We start from the raw sequence: 22,298 nt of genomic DNA, 5'->3' as shown, positions 1-22,298 counted from the left end.
AAACTTGCTTTCATATAGGTACCACGATTATAGTGTTGACAATATAAAATAACTCTCATTCAGCAATAACTAAAATAAGAAGAAATTTGAAATGAATGTTTTTAAAATTAAAACAACTAAAGAAGAAAACAAATTGTAGCTAGCATGATAGTGTAGTTGACAAAATAAATAATATCAACACATTCAGATTTAGCTAGCAAAATATAACGCTGTTTACGAATCAACACAAAACAAAACATAAATACTATATGTATGTAACCTGAAAAATATATTTACGCATAATTGATTGATAACATTGAAATGTAAAGAAATGTTGAAAGACTAAAATCTTTTAAAACAAAATACAAATAGAAATACAATACAATTCCTTTGATGTAGCTAGCATGATTAAGGTGTTGATAATAGAAAATAATATCAACACAGTTTGACTCTGCTAGCAAATTGTGAATGCACAAATAAAAAGTCAATCATGTTCAGCAATAAGTAATATAATTGATAAATAAATAAAGAGAAACTTCAAGTCAATGTTTTGGAAATGATAACTTAAGAACAACAAAACATATTGGTCATGAGTATCAGCAAATGTTTTCCAAAAAATAAAACATAACCAAGATAAAAACACAAATAAAGTCTAGTACAAATTTCATTCACTTTTCAATCTTGATGTTCTTCTTCAACATCTTCACTGGGATCTTCTTGTTTTCTTGAGCCGCAGATCGATTCTGCCTTTTAATTGCCGGGACACGTGCTTTGGTAGCCAAATCAAAGCTAAGATTATCCAAATGAGATGATTCTTTATGGGTTAAGTCATCATTTTCAACATCAATTAAAGGTTGATTGACAAAAGCTTCCACTGTAGAAACAGGGCTTGATTCTATAGTGTTCAAATGATCACTTACAGGCTCAACATCATTTGATTCTTCAGTGAATTTGAGCAGCAAATCCTAAAAATAAACTTGAAAAAGTTAGCATATAAAAACATTTAGAAAAATAAGTATAGTTGTAATATTAACATACCTCTGCAATGGTATCAGGTGCAATCTCATTTGTAATCTGCTTAAGTTTACTTTCTTCTTCATTTGCAGAGTATACATCCTAACAAATATAGTAAAGTCAAAAAATAGTAAAAATAAAACTACATATATGAAAAAATATAAACAGAAATAAATCAGATCTTACCAAAGACTTAAGTTCAACATCAGTAAAGCTTTCAATGATTTTTTCATCCATGCAGACTTTTTTAACTCTAAATGATTGCTCAAATTTGCTATTATAATCATTCTTGCACTCAACTTTGAACAGATAGGTCTTATCAATGAGGACTTCAAACTCTTTAGGCAAGTTACCAGCAGCAGTGTTCTATAAAAAGAAGTAGAAATGCAAATGATTGAAATGAATGAAAAATAATTTCATCATGATTTATTTCAATATATAGGATACTTAACCTTGTCTTGTAAGTCAAGAATATCAGAGCATGATTTCTTCAACATTGCACTTGCATCACGATCAAATACAACAAAAGTTGTAGAATCAGTAGCATCAATTACACGAAGTCTAAGTTTAAACCTAAGCAAAGATAAATACAACATTAGTGATTTATACAAATATGTCTATCAGTAAAATTAGAAAAATTACAGAAAAAATAATTATGAAGATTAATAATATTACCTAGGTGTAACCTTAATGACATGTTTGTTACATTTCTCACAAAAAAACATTTTGGAGTCAGGATAAACAGCTTTGTTGCAGATACATGCTGTGTACCACCAATCATCATGATCTAGAACATGTTTGATAGTAGCCTTCACTACAAAAGTACTTTCCTGGAACATAAATAATGCAACAATATAAAGCAGAGTATTCAAACTAAACAATTTAAATGAAAGAGAGAGGAAAATAATTTAACCTGTTCAAAATCTTTAAGACCTTCAATTGAGCATCTAGGATGCAGCTTAATGAAATCTTCTTCTAAGCTAACTTTTGAAGACTGACCAAGTTGGGTAAGAGGTTGAGAAGGAGATTCAGTACTATCCCACATCCTACACAAAAAAAGGCAAATTAAACGAAAAAAATAAAATAAAATAAAATAAATGCAAAATGTACTTACATTTTCTTCAACTTGGTAGCATCTTCACCATCACAGTTAAAAATTATCCTCGTACAGTTCATACAGTTTTGAATAGAAACTTTATCTATAAAATATATAAAGATGTCAAACAATTTTTAAAAAAGTTACTCCATTTGTAAAAATATGTCAAAAAGTTAGTTACCTTGGAAGATCTTCACTTTGCAATAATGTAAAGCAATGACAACATATTGATCCTCTTCAGACGCAAGAAATGCATTTAACATATCAACATATTGACCAAATAAAGTACACTCCAGTCGATAACTATTGCATGATGTAAAATTTCGTTAGATAAGAATAATGTTAAACATAAAGTGCAAAGAACAACAATAATCTTACCCATCAGATTGAATAAGGATGACATTCATCTTGGTCTTCTTACCACCTTTCTCTAACTCTCTCTGTGTTCCAACACCAGTCAACATTCCAATGACATCTAAAAATATAAAATAAAACAATGAAAAAATAAAAAATGAATAAAAATTTTAACGCAAAAAGAAGAAAAAAAATTAATATACTTACTAACTAAGTAATCTGTGTCAAAACCAGGTGCTTGGATGGTTGAAAAAGGGGTGTATGCAGTACTAATATTGGGAACTAAGGTAGATTCTACCAAATTGACCTTGGTTCCAAATTGGAAGTTGATCTTATAGGCATGATTTGTAGTTCTATAAGAACCACCATTACATGAAACACTAAAAGACTGAATGTAGTAAACCTTATCCTCTTTGATTTTAGATTGGAATTTGTATATCAGTGTGCGTCTAACAGACGCATGGATTAGGACACCCTGCAAGAAAAGTTTCATATGAAACATTATAATATAACATGGTAACTAAAAAATTAAGAAAACTAAAAAAATGATGAACGTTTATAGTATGGTATAGTACCTCTTTGTCTTGAAGAACAATCTCCATGGAAAATGGAGATTTTCCTTTTGTGTAATCTTCTACAAACCATAACCTTACCACTCTTGCAACAATATTCCAGCTTTCCTTCTCCGGGTTCAGTTCCTGTAATGACTGGGTTTGTTTTTGCAAAGCAGACATGGTGTAAAGAAAACAGAAAATTAGGCAATAGTGAAGAAAGGATGTTGTGGATAGATGTATTTGTATAGAACATCAAAACATAACAATAGTCTGATGTATTTGTAGACATAAAAAATGAAAAGGAAAACCGTACGCATGCTGTGGTGTTGGTTACACAAATTCAGTAAAAATCGGGATAAGCAACTGTCAAACATATAAAGGGGACAGAAGAAAGAAAAACAACTTTTATGAAATGCATACTATGGTTCATTCAAACCAAAACCATACGCATACTCTGCTTTTGGTTTCCCAAAAAGAGTAAAATGTGGGAAAAGCAAATGGTCAAACATATGAAGAACAGAGAAAAAAACAAAAGCTCTTTTTCACACGGCTCAATGTTGTGGAATAAAAGGAAAATATGGCAGACAGCAAAAGCAAAATAAATGCTGAAGGACATTTAAAAGGAAATAAATATATTGTTTGAAGGTTTCAAGAAAAACGAAAGAAGACAAACAAAATTATGAAGAGATGACAAAGCTGAAAAAGGAAAGAAGTAACATGATGTAGTCATGTAGCTGCATTGAAGATAAAGGAAAGAAAAGACCTAATGTTAATTAACTGAGGACTCCAACATAAAATATGGGTAAACCTACATAAAAAAAAATTATCATAAGCTTAGAAATAAATTATAAGGTTAGAAATCATATGCATAAAAAACATTATTAGAAATCATATGCATAAAAAACATTACTTCCTCTGCATTGAATTCTTACAGTGAATGAGAAAACAGGTCCACCTTGCGTTGCAATGAATAAAACTGAGTAATTCATTTTAAAAAGATCAAGAAAAAAAATCAAGATTAATATTAAAAAGTATTTATGAACAACATCAACAACCAACAAATCAACAACCACTGATAATCAAACATGAAGAGATTAAATTGAGTTGAGTTCCAATGACTTCCAAATTCAGAATAAACTCATGACTGTCATTTGGAGACATCTTGTATATCAATCTTCAAAACCTACAAAATAGGTAATCCTGTAAATCTGAATAGAAAGTGAAGGGAAAATCAATACCTGGTGGAAGAAAACCTAAAAAATATGAAATCAGCCTGTAAAAACAAAAAAATTAGCATCGAAAAATAAAACACAAAAAACACAAAAAGATAAAAATAAACCCTAAAAAATAAGCAAAAAATGATCGGAGATGATCGGAGAAACCATAAAAAATGTGAAATCAACCAAGAACTGATACGAAAAAACAGGATCAGAGATGATAGAAAAAACAGAAAGAGTAAACGGTGAGGGCAAAACGAAAAACTAATCGGGAAAAACCTAATAAAACAACAAAAACAAAACGAAACATGATCGAAGATGATAGAAAAAACATAAAGAGTAAACGGTGAAGGCAAAAACTAAAACTCATCGGATAAAACCTAAAGAAACCATAGATACAAAACGAAAAAATGATCAGAGATGAGAGAAAAAACATAAAGAGTAAACGTTGAAGGCAAAATCTAAAAGTCATCGGATAAAACCTAAAGAAACCATAAATACAAAACGAAAAAATGATCGGAGATGAGAGAAAAAACATAAAGAGTAAACGGTGAAGGCAAAATCTAAAAGTCATCGGATAAAACCTAAAGAAACCATAAATACAAAACGAAAAAATGATCGGAGATGAGAGAAAAAAAATGAAGAGGAAAAGGTGAAGGCAAAACCACAAAATGATCGGAAAAAGTAGCATGACGGCAGAGAGAGACAGTGAGAGAAGAGTGTTGACGGCAAAGAGTGAGAGAAGAGTTGTTAGGGTTACAGCAGAGGGAGAGAGTGAGAGAAGAATGTTGACGGCAGAGAGTGAGAGAAGAGTTGTTAGGGTTAGGGTAGAGAGAGAAGGTGAGAGAAGAGTGTTTCAGGAAGAGAGTGAGAGAAGAGTGAAGTGTGAAGGAATTAGGGTTTAGAAGATGAGTGACACGTGTCGTCGCGAGACTGTGCCACTTGTCAACCAAAGATAATGTTACAATATACTATTTTGGGATAATTTTGTGTGTTTTGCTTTTTGTGGTTCATTTAAAAAGTTGCCTTTTGTGCTACCTTGAATTGTATTATTAATATATATATATATATATATATATATATATATATCAACATTTAACCGTTATATTTGGATTTTCAATCGACAATTGAGTTATCATGAAGGCGCAATTTTTCTTTATCAGCGAAGAATGAAAAAAAGTACAAGAATTACCAACAAATAATGTACCGTACCTAGCCGAACTCGACCAAGTAAACAATGTGCACATCGAGACCGCCAAGTACCCAGGCTAGGCCGAGTTAGCCTAACTTGTACCGGTTTTAACCTAAACTAAATATCTAAGAGGACAACCTGCACCTCAAATCACCAACATAAGCCATCTAGGCAAGTAGTCGGTCTAGACCGACCACTCGAGCATATCTGGTAAGGTTAGGGCCCAGCCCGACTACTCCAATAACATAGCGAAAATAGAAGCCCCCGCGTTCAATAGGTCTCAAGGGCCTGGGTTAGGGCCCAGGCCCACTCATGGCCCAAACTAGAGCCCAAGTCAAGGCCCAGGCTATGAAATGGTCAAACGTCATTAATGCTCTATAAATACACGTGGACCCCATCATTTAAAGGTACGCATTCATTAATCACTGATTTGACTCTGAGAGCTTTGACTTACTTGAGCTTCGGAGACTCTTCTGCAGGTAAGCCCCCCTAGGTTCAAGCCGACATGTATCGACTGGGAAGAGACCAACTAAGGAGATAGCGGACTACGTGGTAAGGTGACGCTTGTGCCTAACCTATCTTATTTGTTCTCTGCAGGAACAAATAACAAACCGAATGATAAGTATTAATGGTGTAAAGAAAAAATTGATATTACAAATTATTAAAACTGATGTGTCTAATAACCTAACAAAGAGGGGTGAATTGGTTATTTTGGTTTTTCAATGAATTTAAGGAAATCTTGATCACTATCTTTAATCTTTAAAATTCCAATCACAAACTTTCAAAGTTTGTAGTTAATTTAATCAATTAGGAAGACATAGAAGATGAAAGAAACAAAAGAACACCACAATTTTTATATTGGTTCGATTCAAAATGAATCTAGGACCAGTCTTCTCCTAGACAACCCGAACTTAGGAGGATTTCAGTAAATCAATAGAGTTACAAGAATTACAAGAGCATCTATATAATTCAAGACCCTAAAGACTAAGGTGTTTGATCTACAAATCAAGAACTCCGCCTAGATGCAATGCCTCCACACAGTTGCACCTAGACCTTCACTCACACAGTGAATCAACAATGAACATAAATACAATTCAAAAGAGAGCAAGGAACGAATACACCTAATGGATGTGCATATGTGACACTCAATCCTAAAGCCAAGCTTGACCCTCAAAGATTGAATCCATCATCAATCTTCTTGAATGTCTAATTAAATGATCTCCAAGAAAGCAAGAACTCTACGAACCTCAATCTCAGAAAAATCTCTTCTTGATTCAGTTATGCGTAACCTTCAAACTGATTATCAAATCTAGATTGAATCCATCATCAATCTTCTTAAATGTCTAATTAAATGATCTCCAAGAAAGCAAGAACTCTACGAACCTCAATCTCAGAAAAATCTCTTCTTGATTCAGTTATGCGTAACCTTCAAACTGATTTTCAAATCTATTTTTAAATCAGAGTTTTGCTGTTGAGATTAGTGGATTAGGGAATTTACCTAATCGATTATCGTGGGTGAATTTTCACTACATAAGTGCAGTGTCCTCTGATAATCCATTAGTTAAATATTCAATCCATTAGTAAGTTCTGCATATGACATATTCAATAGATTGACAACTAATCTATACAGCTCAAGCTTGGTTTACATGTCGAAGTTGATAAAACCAAACCATGTCGGGCTTCCGCTTCATGAATTGAGCATCCAATACGGGCATTTCTTCTGCACCCCCAACTTTTCTTCCTGCACCTCCAAATGTTTTTCTGATGACCATTATGACCACATAAAAAAATTAAAAATGAAACAAGGTAAACGGTAATAATTTCTTACCAACCTTAATTACTCTTCACCAACTTTGCCTAGCTATATTTACTGATATTTTGCACCCCAACTTAGTCGTTTTCACTTTCATTACATTGCAAAGATGTTTTGGAGGTGGTTCTTCTTCCTTCTAGAGCTATTCTTCATTGATTCTTCTTCCCTTTCATTCCAACAACATTTTGGATTTTGTAACTGCGCTTTCAACTTCTTTATTGTTCAATTATTCTTTGTCGTTCTTGTTCCTCTTTCTCTTTTCTCTTTTGTATCTCAGCTTTCCATCATTCCACTTTCGGTTCACGAATCATATAATATATTTGTGATTTCAGATTTTTATAAGCATTTTTCAGTTAATTAAGGTGTAAAATTTGTTAAAATCGAAAGCTAAAAAATGGGGGTTATCAAATGCAAAAGAAGATCGGAAATCCGTCATCACCGGATTCTAACATCCGAGTGCACCTAATTTTGAAATCTAGGTGTACCGGATTTTGAAATTCAGGTGCACCGGATTTTGAAATGCAGGGTACAAATGAATTGTGAAAGACGGTGGTTTTGGTTTGTGATAGCCAATAGTTCTGATTCCTGAACCAGACCAACTTTTGAAAGTTGGTGTTATCGCATTCTACAAGCTGATGACCACCAAACTGACTTACGAAAGTCACTTGTATCGCTTCCTACAAGTTGGTGACTCCAAAACGTGAAAAATAGCGTTATATCTCATATTTTTCATCTACCCAAAACTAACCCCTAGTCCCTTAACAAAAACAAACTTACCTTATAATGAGGTCGGTGGCACCGTTAATCGACGAGAAAGAGCTCCATTCAACTGTGAATGATCAGAACAACCTCCACATGTTGATTTGTTCGGTGAAATCAACTGAAATCATAGAGGAATCTCACAAATGGAACGAATCACTCTCGTTCTCTCACGGACATCCACAACACTCATGGTGTTGGAACCCTAAGGAGAAATCCCTATCTAAGATGAAGGGTGAGGTCACAAAGAAAGGGATTAAACCACAGTTCATTCATCTAAGCTGGGTTTTACAAAGAGTGGTCTGCCTTTTATAGTAGAAGGTAGCCGAAAAATGTAATAGGGAAAAGGAATGGTTGTCGTCTAACAAAGTTTCCTAACGACAAAGGTGAAAGGCGTGAACCGAAAACAAACTTAATCCTAACAACGACTAGTATGCGTGATGCGTGACAAAGGTGAGGCAACACATGAAGGTGTGAACCCTAGCAGAGAAGAGAAACAGGGCTAGATTCGACGCGTGATGCAGGGATAAAAAATGAGCTTCCCTTGTTCTGATGTTGGTCACGCAAAGGCCTGAAAGACGTTGGCCCAATTTGAATGTTGGAATGAGGGAAAGGCATGTTGTCTGCATTGGTGACTGTAGATTACAAATGGGCTGGTCGAAACAAATGGAAGCCCACAAAGGGAGTGTGACGCGCAACGCTGATTGGGCTTCGAGATTCACATTTCAATTCCAATTAAAGCAGACCTTCAAATGCATGCGTGAAGAAAGAAGGATTCATGGGCTGAAATATGAATTGGGCTTCAAGCTCATTATTTGATTAGCCCACTCATGTGACAAGTTGTAGACATGGGCTGCACAATAAAGCCCAAACATTAGTCTCAAAATAAAATATTCAAGACATGTATTTATTTAAGAACAACAATGAAAGAAATGGGTCTAAGTTGTGAGCCTTGTTGGGGTCACATCATCATCCCCTCCCTCTTGAAGAGGATCTGTCCTCAGATTAAGAGGGTTGTTGAAGGCTCAAAGCAACCAAATTGAAGGTTCCACCAGGATCAAAAATAAATATTCATCAATCATCGAACAAAATGGCATTAAAATCATAATGACCATGCAATATATTTGGCTATGTAATGTGTGAAAATGGGCTTTTTAAGTTTAAAAAAGGTGATATCCAGCCCACTTCACAGAAAAAGTGTCTTACACTTTGACTTAAATGATAGTTGAAAAGAGTTTTAAAGTCAAAGTGTTTTTTGGCACAATATGTTGAGGAGTATGAAATAAGTGGATGAGATGGAGAACAAAATGTTGGAGAGGGAAACAAAACAAAATATTTAATGAAAAAGTGAGAAGAGTTTAAAGATGGGAGAACTCCCTTTGAAAATTGGGTCTTCATGAAAGGAATTGGTGAAGGATGGTACACCAAATCCCTAACAATAAGTTCCCTTTTCTTTTGAAATGCTATTTAACTCTATCAATTGTGATTTTATATCAAGCTCAGTCTCCTGTCTTATTTTCTCTCTTTCTTCAAATTCTTTTCTCTCATTCTCTTCTTTGGCTTTTCTAAGACTCTCCTTTTTTGCCTTTTCTTCCTCATCTCTTTTCTTCTTGTTCTTTTTTCTTTTCCTCAGCACAAAGCTTCTCAAGCTTTTCTCTTGCACTCCTAATTTTTTTTTTCAAAAGTTCTAATCTTTTCAAGCCTTTTTTTCTCCCTCTTATGTTGTGCTCTTTTATGTTGTGCTCTTTCTCTTTGCTTACTCAAGAGCGATTCCAGATTGTTCTTAAAATCTTTTTCTTGTCTAAAAAACTTGGCAAGATTTTGGATGAATGCATCACCTATGTTAATAAAGTTTTTATCCTAGATTGTTGCTCTCGAGTTATCCTAAATGAACGAGGAATGAAATGTTTCCACATGCATGCTTTCAATTCATAGAATGTGTTAATGCATGATTCTCTCCCTTTTTCACTATAGACTGCCTTTCTTGCCACCACTCAGATGCACGTCCTACAAACCTAAAAGTAACATGCCTAAGAATGTCATATTGAGCATATGTACTAAACAATGGTTGCACCAATTTCTCAATATCCCACATCCAATCTCTAAATAATATTGGTCATATATCTTTCCTAAAGAATGGAATGTCACTACGAATGGTATGCCTACCTAAATACAAACTGCTATAAATAGAACAACTCATTTTCAAATGTGTTTTTGAAACACTTTTACCAAAACAATTTTTCACAAAGAGACTTGAAGAATTCCTAAAGAGAAAATGGAGTGAAAGTGATCTAGAAGTACCTCCAGGAAAGTGAGGTGAGTCTCTTGGACAGGCTTAGAAACCAAGCCTTTCCTAGCCAGAGATCTCTAAACAAATTTCACAAAATTTATCAATGAAAATTCTAAGAAAAACACATTAATTGTGAAAAACATTTTTTTTGTTCAAAGTGTGTGGACTAATTAAAACCTAAAGACCAAAAGAAGGTCAACTAGGTTTTAAAGGCATGGCACCTAGATATCACGGTGACCTAAAACAAAAATTTTAACATACAAATCACACACAAAACCTGGACATTTAAAACATAAAAGTAGAAAACATAAAGACTTAAAACATAAACTAGAAAAAAATTAAATCCTAAGTTAAGATACAAGTGGCCTTTGGAACCCCTTAATGCTTCACACTAAACACAATTAAAAATATTACAAACCTTGCTAAGGATGAGATTGCTCTAAAGCATTTTCCCACCTAAGCCAAATGAAAAGGAAAAACTGAAAAATTTACAATACAAAAATCGTGACATCCAAAACAAAATAGCACAAAAAGAAAATAAAAGAAAGTGGTTGGATTCCTCTTCATGCATGAGCTCTCTCGGTCTAGCCCCAAAATGTATCCCTCAAGTGTTTGCACGCCTTCTTTAAGTCCCAGCTCACTCCACAATTCCTCTCGGCATTTTACTTCCACCCAGTAGAATCACTCACAACTCCACCTTCAAGAAGAGGCTTCACCTACAAAGGCTGCCAAAACAGTGAGATTGTAGAATCCAAAAAGAACAAAAGCAAAGCAAATTGCTGTCTGGGAGCAAAAAAATCGGAAAAATAATAAAAGCTCAAATATAAGGCAAGGACAACATCAAGTGATGGATTTAATAGACAAACTCAAAGAATAGCCAATAAAGACAAGCAAGTAAAACAAGCTAACAAATAAAGAAGGCACACAAAAGGAACCTAAGGAAGGTATTTAGAATATGATTACACAAAACCAAAATCAAACAAGACTCAAAAATAAGTTGAATCAAGAGCATATGCAATTGACATTGAAAATAGCAGTATTCATTTTTTGAATTATGCAAGAGAACTTGTATTTTGCTGAAACAAATAATGTTTTCAAATTGGCTTAATTACTCGGATCATACCCTGTTAGACTCAAAAATTTCAAAATGGTACCCGCTTTGAACTTTGTCTCAATTTGGTACCCAGTTTTGTTTATTGCATCAATGTAGTACCTCCCGTTAAATTATCACAAACGCCGTTAAGAGTCAGGTGACGTGACATAGTATAACTGATACGTGTCACAGTTTGTAATTGTACAGTGGCATTTAAGCTGTTAACGTGTACAGTGGATTTATTTAAATAAGTTGTGTGATTAAATGTTTTCCCTAACAGTGGTTTGGCCCCAATCTCCATTTTCATCTTTTTCTTCATCACAGAGCATTCAATTCGTCGAACAAAATGTCTCGCGCACGAAGCCAGGGTTGTTCTTCTTGTTCATGTGGGTCAGAACCACAACGTCTCTTGTCGTCCTGGGTGGTGTGGGTCATCAGATGGATCTCCAACTTGTTATTGTGGGGAGATTGCAGTGTTGAAGGTGGCAAGAACAATGAAGAATGGGGGAAAACAATTCTGGGGTTGCCCTAACTATAAGGTTTGAGCTATGATTCTGCTTAGTTTAGTTCTTAGAGTAGAGGTGGATGTTAAGGACATTTGTTGACATTTGTTGATTGGTATTTTTGAACAGCGAAGTGCAAATGAGGGTTTCAAAGGATGCAATTACTTTAAATGGTGCAATGAAGAAAATGTGGATGAAAGGAATGCAACTATTGGAAGACAAAGCAAAACGATTACTGATCTGGAGAAAGTCGTAATAGATTATGAGAAATGGGTTAACTTTTTAATTGGGATGATTTTTTTTTGGGGTTCGTTAACATCATCCTTGTATTTGCGCTGTTTAAAATTCGTTGAAGTGATTTAGTGTTAAGAGGAATCATTGTAATTTGTGGGTTGTTTTTTGTACAATGATTGTAATTTAGTGGAAGTTTAAATGAATGAGAAGTTTCAGTTGTTATCTTCATTGTTCTGTCTATTATTTATTCGAACTTAAGAAAGGGTATTTGGCAATAAACACAACATATGAACACTGATTGTAGTAGTACACAATTTGATAAATACACATTCCATTAGAAAATAAAGAAGTTCCAGTTATAATACATCATCCCAAAATACATCATCCCAAAATACACATTCCGGTTCAAACAAAAAAAACCATGTCAAAGTGCACATCAAAATACATCATCCCAACAAACTTCATGGTTTCCAAGCAACTCCTCTCCTGAATGGCAATTTTTTCCTCCCCAAAGTTTTTGCAAGTTGTCTGCGTGGATGTGTCTGCTGAACTTGATGATTTGTTGGTTGTGGATTTGTCTCATTTGGTGGCTGTGTTGCATCTACTGGTGGTTGTGTTGGTGGCTCTGGTGGTGCTTGTGTGAGTGCCTCTGGTGGTGCTTGTGTTAGTGGCTGTGTTGGTGCCTCTGCTGGTGCCTCTGCTGGTGCCTCTGCTGGTGCCTCTGTTGGTGGCTGTGTTGGTGCCTCTGGTGCCTCTGTTGTAGAGTCATTATGTGGTTGTGTTTGTTCCTGAGTTGCAGACTCATCTGGTTCAGGTGCTTGGGGGCAACTATTTTTTTTATGGCCAAGCTGTCTGCATATAGCACACCTCTTTCGTGTCCCACCTTGTCTGACTCGCATGTCATCTTTTCTTAATTCCCAAGACTCAAGTCTGCGTTTCTTTTTTGGTCTCCCTGGTAAGATTCGTTTAGCTGGTGGCATGACTTCTATGTTGGTATTCATTTCCCACACATTTGGACCGTTGACTGGGTATATGATTGGAGTGTATGTTTCTTCATATGTTGATCTTCTAAACCAGTGCGGGATAACTTGGTCCACATTCAGATTAAGAAATCTCATGGCAGAAATTGAGCGGCAGCAAGGTAGTCCAATAATTGTCCACTTCCTGCAGGTACAGTCATGTTCATCAAGGTTCACCACAAATTTGTCACCCAGCATGGACATGTGCCTGACCTCAAACAATTTCTCTCCAGCCCAACTATCAAAACAACACATTTAAATGTAAGCTTTATGAAAACAACTATTAAACACAGTTTATGAATACAACAATTACTACATACCAGGGTATCCAATATTTGGTCTTCTCAATTTCTTTGTCCATTCTCTTCTTTATTCTCGGGCAAAGGGATCCTTCAATGCTCTTCACCTTGGTCCTATTTCTTGACCGTCTTTTCATGAGATATATTCTTATGTCCTCCATCATTGTGATGATTGGCTTACTTCTTGCACTTACTATTACACTATTGAAGGCCTCGCTCATATTATTCACAATTGTGTCACAAACAGCCTTGCCACTGAACCTGGACCTAGACTAAAATCTAGTGGGAAACATCAAAATGAAATGTAACAGTTAGCACTACAGAACATGTTAACAGTTTGCGCTACTAATAAAAATCAAAGTTAATGGAAACCCTACCTTGGTGGAATAGCTAACAAATGCTTGAAAGCATCTTCATTGACCTCCTTCATGTCCCTCATAACTGCCTCCCAAGCTTGAGGGTGAGTGCATGTTGCTGCCTTCCATAACAGTCTTTTAACATTTTTCCCAGGAAATATTTTGCGAAAGTTGGCATATATGTGGCGCACACAAAAATGCTGCTCAACCCCAGGTAATAAATCTTGTAATGCTGGCAGTAGACCCTTGACACAAAATTGTAATAATTAGACTACATAACAAATAAATGAAAGTACAAATGTAAAAAAGTATTGAGACAAGATAACTCACTTTCTGTTGGTCTGACATAAAAGTTATTCCTGCACACAGTTCTGGTCCGCCAAGATCATCAACCAAAAGTTCCAAAAACCATGCCCAGGTTTCCTTATTCTCAACTTCATCAATCCCAACTTCCCCTTCCACGTCATTATCTTCCAAAGGGTCATCTTCATTATGGATACTAACATCCACCAATTCTTCTTCATTAAAAGAATCCTCAAGAGACTCATCCCAACTACTTACATCAAAATCATTCCCATCAGGTTCATTCACATTCTCTTCAACTGGACCCTCACTCACCCTCACATCTTGCTCAGCTGGACCCTCAACCCCCTCCACATCAACCTCAACTGGACCCTCATTCACCTCCACATCAACCTCAACTGGACCCTCATTCACCTCCACATCAACCTCAATTGTACCCTCACTCACCCTCACATCTTGCTCACCTGGACCCTCAACCCCCTCCACATCAACCTCAACTTGACCCTCATTCACACCCACATCAACCTCAGCAGTACCCTCACTCACCCTCACATCTTCTCCAGCAGGACCCTCACTCACCCCCACCACTTCCTCAACTGGACCATCATTCACCTCCACATCAACATGTACCTCACTTCCATTCTGCACATTAACGTCAGCCCCAACCTCAATAGGATGATATTCTAACATATTAACTACTTGAGGTTCGTCCACTCTATGCACAACATACAAATGAACTTGACCATTGAGAGTTGCTATATTCACCATATGACATGCCCCTCGGTCATCAGACAATAATTCTAACCTCCCTTCCAAAACAGATCCTCCCCCAACTGAATACCACATCTCCTTTACATTTGCATAACCCATTTCCTTCAAAATACCCAATATCTCAAAGTAACTCCAAGTGTCTGAGTCACATGCTAAAATACTTAAGTCTCCTACGTATTGCAATGACCCATTCCTCTCAAACCTTCCCCCATGGTGAAATACCACTTCAAAACGTTCATCATCCATGTCAACACACAAAGCTATATATATACAACCCTGAAAAATTTCAAAAAAACCCACCCAATAAAGCCAATATTACATTTCATACCACTATCACACCAACAAACCAATTACAATGGGGGACCACAAGCTCAAAAAAACACGGGACCACACTATCAACTAAAAGTAATATACAAATCATCCATTAACCACATAACACCAAAAACGCACAATATTCAAACACACAAAACATTAAACAACTGAAAACACTAAACCCCACCATCGAATCATCGCAATATTCAAAAATAGAAACCATTAATCAAAAAAACCCTACAACCCCGACAAACTTCAATCAACACACAGAATGAAAAAATTTAACAGTGGCGCACCTTTCACCCGAGCTCAAATGGACGTCGTTCTCAACAAAATCCTCAATTGGACAGTGACGCACCTCACAGCTTCGCGTCGCGGACAAATGGACTTCTCTCTTCCAGAAATCCCCAAATCATAACCTAATTCTGATCTACACAAACTAGTCCTCCCGCTAAGACACATCACACACTCCACTCTTGCCACGTCAGTCAAATTTTCTTATTTTACACACAGTAATAAATCAGACGTTAACCAGCTTAACGGCGTCAAATAATATGTACTACATTGATGTAATAAACGAAACTGGGTACCAAATTGAGACAAAGTTCAAAGCGGGTACCATTTTGAAATTTTCGAGTCTAACAGGGTATGATCCGAGTAATTAAGCCTTTCAAATTCAATCAAGACTGATTCATTCTCTTTCAAATGATTTTTCTCATCATATATTCTTTTTCACTTTCTTTCATTCCTTTTAATTCTTAAAGATCTTAAACAACAACTCACAACAGTATCAATTGCCAATGCGAAATCAGTGATCAAGTGCACATGACAGAGTTCAAAGTTGATTCAACTTAAAAAAACAAAGAAAAATTGATGAAAAGTACACAAGACAGCAAGAAACCCTCGGACAGTGCAATGTAGAAGCAATATTATAGGTAAGTGCAAAATGGAAATTGTCAAACAACACAAAGTCCAACTATAACAAGACAGATTCACATAACACTGGAATTGGCCATAGAATAACAGCACCATGAATCAGATATCAATGACAAACAGTGGCGGAATCAGAATTGGCCAACAGAAAAAAATAGCACCATGAATCAGGTATCAATGACAAATAGTAGCAGGAATCAGAATTGGCCAACATAAAAAAATAGCACCATGAATCAGGTATTAATCCAGAAACAATAAAGAAATGCACAGCTATGACAGTGAACTAGCAGAATTATGCATCAAAGTTCATAGAAATAATGTCAAAGATAAACTGGACAACTATGATTCAAATCACCACAAGAATGAATCCAATTTCAATAATAGATTGGCTCCAACAAGCATATATGCACATAGACAACATAAGAGCTCTGCATTATTAGAAATCGATGGAAACAGTGCAAACAAATGTGAATATAATCTCACAGACATACTAAGCCAAAACAGTAAAAACAACAAGCATTAGAAGCAAATAGAATTGAAATGATGTTGTTTTAAGGAAACTGTTATGGCCAAAATCAATGCATCACTGGACTTAAGTAGCTTGACAATGCATATGAAAATGAAATTATAAAGCTAAGACATGTTTTACCATCAATATTGATTCAGAAAGCAGATCAAAGTATTTCGAACCAATTTCAGCGAGAAAAACCCCACAACATCACAAATTTAACAAAAATGAGCAATGAGCAAATAGAAGCTCAAAATGAACCAGGAACAAGACAGAAGCAATACAGATGCAAAAAAACAAACAGACAAAATGAGATGAAGAATACTTAGCTTGCGACACTTCGAGAACCGATTGGCTCTGATACCACTTGATGAGGCTGGCAGTGCCGTTAATCAGCGAGAAATAGCTCCATTCGACGGTGAATGATCAGAACAGCCTCCAGATGTTGATTTGTTTGGTGAAATCAACTGAAATCGCAGCAAAATCTCACAGATGGAACGAATAACTCACGGTGTTGAAACCCTAGGAGGAGAAATCCTCATCTAAGGTGAAGGGTGAGCTGACAAAGAAAGGGATTAAACCACAATTCATTCATCTAAGCTGGGTTTTACAAAGAGTGGCTTGTCTTTTATAGTAGAAGGCAGTCGGAAAACGTAACATGGAAAAGGAATGGTTGCCATCTAGCAAAGTTTCCTAACGAAAAAGGTGAAAGGCGTGAAACAAAAACCAATTTAACCCTAATAGCGACTAGTATGCGTGAAACGAAAACCAACTGAACCCTAATAGCGGCACCCTAACAACTACTAATATGCGTGATGCGTGACGAAGGTGAGGCAACACATGAAGGTGTGAACTGTAGTAGAGAAGAGAAACATGGCTGGATTCAACGTGTGATGCAGGGATAAAAAATGAGCTTCCCCTATTCTGATGTTGGTCACGTAGAGGCCTGGAAGAATTTGGGCTGTGACGTAGGCCCAATTTGAATGCTGGAATGAGGGAAAGGCATATTGTCCGCATTGGTGACTATAGATTAGAAATGGGTTGCTTAATACAAATGGAAGCCCACAAAGGGTGCGTGACGCACAAGCTGATTGGGCTTCGAGATTCACATTTCAATTCCAATTAAAGCAGACCTTCAGGTGTATGCGTGAAGAAAGATGGATTCATGGGCTGAAATACGAATTGGGCTTCAGGCTCATTATTTGATTAGGCCACTCATGGGACAAGTTGTAGACATGAGCTGCACAATAAAGCCCAAACATTAGACTCAAAATAAAGTATTCAAAATATGTATTTATTTAAGAACAACAATGAAAAAAATGGGCCTAGCCAATAGCCCAAGCTATGAGCCTTGTTGGGGTCACATCGCCTTATGATGAAGAAAGAGAATCCGAAGTGAAGAGATGTGGCCCAAAAACAAACTAATGAGGAGCTGTTTGTGAGTGATAATTGAAGAAAGAGATGGAAGGGGTGAGGTTAAGAGACCAGAAAAAAAGTAAAAGGGGTAAGGAGATATGAGAAAAAGTAGTAAAGAAAGTGAGGAGAGAAAGAAAGGGTGTGTGGTGTGGTTGTGAATGAAAGAGCAGTAACAATCAAATAGGGTTTTTACCCTAGTCAAACCCCACAAAAGTTAAAAATTCAAAGGTTAAGAAGGGAAATATGAAAAGGTTTAGGGTTTAGGATGAAAAGTTGAGGGTGGAGGAAGAAAACCCCATCCAATACACATATAAGATCTGCCTCTATGGGTGTCAAAATGAGCAAACCCAACTTACACGGATTGGCTCACCACGAGTTGAGATAAAAAAAGGTCAGCTCAACTCGGTTCACTTTTTAGTGAGTTAGGAATTATTTTTGAATCAACATCTGAATCACTACACTCTTCTTGTTTAGAACCAGTTGCTCCAGCAAGGTCTTCTGGAAGATTTCCTACTTCACAATCCACATTACTATCCTATGAATCATTGTCTATGTCATAATCAATGTTGATATCAACTAGCCCTTCATCATTGAACGCCTCTTTGTCCCCATCACCCTTATGGTCATCCCCATGCTCTAACACTTTTTCACCTTCACCATCACCCTCATGGTCATCCCCCTACTATGACACTACTTTACCTACACCATCACCCTTATTACATCTCCTTTAACAATTTTTCACTTTCACAATTACCTAATCAACATCCCCCCTTGCTTTAACACTTTTTGACCTTCATCATCACCCTCAAAAAGACCAACTCCTCCAACCCAATCCCCTCAATCATGTTTATTATCTCAGGTTCAGACATTGTGTGTACCACGTACAGATGAACTACACCATTTAGCCTGACTATGTTAACCATATGTGTAGCCCCCTTTGTCATCACACAAAAGTTCCCACCATATGCATAGCCTCAAAGAATGCATTCATAACTTGCCAAAGGTGGTTTCAAAGAACTCATTTTGTGTCTGTTCATTATTTGGTTGTTTCAATACCTCTTTAAGTAAATACTGACCCACCTCCTATGTAGTACCATAACTCTTTCATTTCAACATGTCCCAACCCTTTTAATCCATTAAGAGCCTTAAAATAACTCCACATATCATGGTCACATAACGACATTGTTGTCCCCCCCTCACTCCCCCCTCCCCACACACACACATCTACACTTGTAAAAAATTTACATATTACAATCCATACCAACATTGAAACATGACATTGAAATAGGGGACTACAACTTATACAAATTTTAAAGTTAAAATTAAGTGGGAGACCACCAACAATCAACAACACACTACAAAATCAAGAATAGCTCATACCCCAAGAACATAACATTCCCATCCCAAAACCAAAATGCATCACCCAACGACGGCCAAAACCCTAAACCCAATCAACAAAAACTACCAACGAACACCAATTTACTAAACTGAAACTCACCTTTACTGCTAGCATGCTTCGCTCAATGATGAACACACTCCCAACGCGTCAATCTCACCTTCACTGTTGACGACCTATGATCAATGTTCGCAAATTCTTCAAATCTCTATTTTGCATTTTCAAACCAAAACGACAAAGCATGAAAAATTTGTAATTTGAACCTAACATATTGAAAAAAATAATAATAAATCCACATAAAAAAAGAAGCCACAGTTGCATGGCTACTTAGAAAATCATTAACCATTTTAACATTGTTAATGATTTGGACCTATTTGATACACATTAACAAAAATAAAGATCAAACTAAGACTAATCCAAAATATGGAGACCAATTTTTATTTTCAAACAAATATGAGGATTAATAGAGTATTTTAACCTTTAAAATAATGATAGATGTACATATAAAGAAACATTAATATATTAAACTAATATATGTAAATGTAAATACAATACCAATACCCAATTTTAAAAAGTTGAATTTATTCATCTTCAGTCAAATGAAAGTGAATTTATTTATATCCTTAATCTTTATTATTTGATTATGTCCAATTTTACTATTTATAAAAATTCATGAAACTTTCTATTGGAAACTCTATTGTGAATTAAAATACTAAATACTTTTAAATACTCAGTTTAATACCTAATTTGATCTTTTAATTTTATTAGAATTTTTAAGGAGATCCCTAATTTTTTATTTATTCAATTTAGTCCTCTTATTTTTTTTAAAAGTTCAATTTAATCTTTTTTGTTAGAATGGCGTTAATACCGTGTCCGTATAGTGCCACATGTCATGTTATTGTCACATGACCATGTTTGTTTTCAATTTAGTTCCCTTATTTATAATTTTGATCCAATTTGGTTCTCTAATTTTTTTTTAAATGAAGTAATTTGATCCCTCTCAATTTTGAGATCAAATTAGTAATCAAACTTAATTACAACTTATATATACATATTAAATTTAAAAAAAAAAATTATATATCAAACCACTCCACCTAAATGTTTAATTATTTTTTTTTTACATTTTTGGATAAAAAAAATCTCTATTTAAACTTATAATATTTTAAAAATATTAAAAATGTAAATATAAAATGATACTTATCACATTAAAAATATTTGTTGTAAGACTCTCTTATTTCATGCCCCAATGTTAAAGGGCTGCCCCAAAATCTAATGGGCCTAAGGGCTGGCCCATAGGGTGTCCAAGGCCCCTAAAGCAGCCTAACCCTTCCATTATGCATTCATTTGCAAAATCAGTACCCTTACTCCTCCTCCTTTTTCTCTCCACAGAACCTCTGTTAGGGTTTGCCTCTACGTTGTAGCAAGTTTGTCCCGCGTCGTTCTTCCTCCATGTAAGTTAGCCTCCAACTCATATCTTTATTCTCTGGTTTGTTTTTCGTAGTCCAGTTAGGGTTCACCATGGTAACCCATTTGGAATCTGTTTTCACCATTTTCCAGCTCCCAAGCCCATTCTCAAAACTGTCGTGCTCACTCGTCAGAGTCGTTTGGCTAGCTCTTTCCAGGTAGGGGAAGCTAGATCCTTTTCGTGTTTGAAGTATGTGGTTTGTTTCCATCTGTTTCATGTTTAAAATAATATGGAAAGTGATTGTATTCGTGTGTGAATGATCTGTATGGGAGTGCTTGGTTGTTTCTGGGTTGCAGGCGTAGAACAGTGGGAAGGAACTACTATTTTTGCCCAAGCGAGCTCGTCTCGCCTAGGCAAAGGTAACAGAAGCTCGCCCAAGGGTTTTAGCTCGAACACTCGCTCAGACGGAAGAACTGAGTTTTGAGCGAAACACCATCTTGCTAAGGCGAGATGGCCTCGCCTAAGCGAGGGTTCGCGAAACCCCCATGACCCTTGTTCGTAGTTTCGCCTAAGCGAGAGCCTGAAGCTTGAGCGAGAGAACTCCTCTCACCTGAGCGAGGGCTCCTAGCTTGAGCGGGACTTGACGCAGAACTTATTGTTTCCTCACATGCTTGTTATTTATGGTATGATTGACTGGTTTCCTCATATGCTTGTTATTTATGGAGGATTCCACTAATACAATTAGGATCCCAGAATTACAAGAACATCTATATAATTCTAGAACCTAAATACCAAAGAACTTGATCTACCAATCAAGAACTCCCCCTAGGAGCAATGCATCCACGCAATTGCACCTAGGCCTACACTTCACACAATGAAGCAACTGTAATCAGAAATACAATAAAAAAGAATCAAGAAACGAATACACCTATTGTTGTGCAGATTTGTCAATTTTCTCCTAGATTCAAGCTAGACCCATCAAGGTAGAATCAAACATCAATCTCCTTGAATCTTCACTTCTATGATATTCAAGAATGCTTAAGAACTCTGTGAATCTCAAAGGGTTATTTCTCATAATGTTTTTCAGTGATTTGTAATTTTTTCCAGACCAAAACAAATTTCAGAAAACAGCTTTTATACAGAGTTCTCTACTGTCATTAATGGATTAGGAATTTACCTAATCGATTATCGTGAGTGTATTTTCACGGCTTAGTGCAGTACTCACAACTAATCCATTAGTTAAACAGCTAATCAATTCATGATTGGACAAGTAAGAGTGTGATGGTTAATTACAACTTAATGCAGGCTTGATTTACATATGATAATTTCATACAAACAGCCTAATGCACAACCTAACTAAAACATGACTAATTCTAAACTGGTAATGCACTTGAAGTGTAGCCTTGGACATCATCAAAACCATCTTCATATGAGTTGAAGTAGCTCCCCCTTTCAACATGCTCTAATTAAAGTATGAGGTAT

General features: G+C 35.9%; 1 protein-coding gene across 1 annotated transcript; it reads right to left on the bottom strand.

Annotated features, from left to right (window-relative positions):
* Positions 1-647: 647 nt before the first annotated feature.
* On the bottom strand, positions 648-3,177 carry LOC114180582 (replication protein A 70 kDa DNA-binding subunit B-like). The gene is made up of 11 exons (XM_028066893.1): positions 3,019-3,177; positions 2,651-2,918; positions 2,468-2,564; positions 2,271-2,392; positions 2,108-2,192; positions 1,907-2,039; positions 1,669-1,823; positions 1,446-1,566; positions 1,180-1,359; positions 1,018-1,095; positions 648-944 (listed from the first exon to the last, which is right to left on the bottom strand). Exons 1-11 carry the CDS (start codon positions 3,175-3,177, stop codon positions 648-650), a joined length of 1,695 nt encoding a protein of 564 aa, XP_027922694.1.
* Between the last annotated feature and the right edge of the window lie 19,121 nt (positions 3,178-22,298).

Source organism: Vigna unguiculata, chromosome 4, assembly GCF_004118075.2.
Source record: "Vigna unguiculata cultivar IT97K-499-35 chromosome 4, ASM411807v1, whole genome shotgun sequence".
NCBI classification, from domain to species: Eukaryota; Viridiplantae; Streptophyta; class Magnoliopsida; order Fabales; family Fabaceae; genus Vigna; species Vigna unguiculata.
This window is presented reverse-complemented; position numbering and strand designations above follow the sequence as displayed.

Coding starts and splice junctions, on each gene's coding strand:
- LOC114180582 (XM_028066893.1), bottom strand. CDS start 3,177: ATGTCTGCTTTGCAAAAACAAACCCAGTCATTACAGGAACTGAACCCG. Junction 1,360..1,445: donor TTCTTGACTTACAAGACAAG/GTTAAGTATCCT, acceptor TTCTTTTTATAG/AACACTGCTGCTGGTAACTT. Junction 945..1,017: donor CACCTGATACCATTGCAGAG/GTATGTTAATAT, acceptor GTTTATTTTTAG/GATTTGCTGCTCAAATTCAC.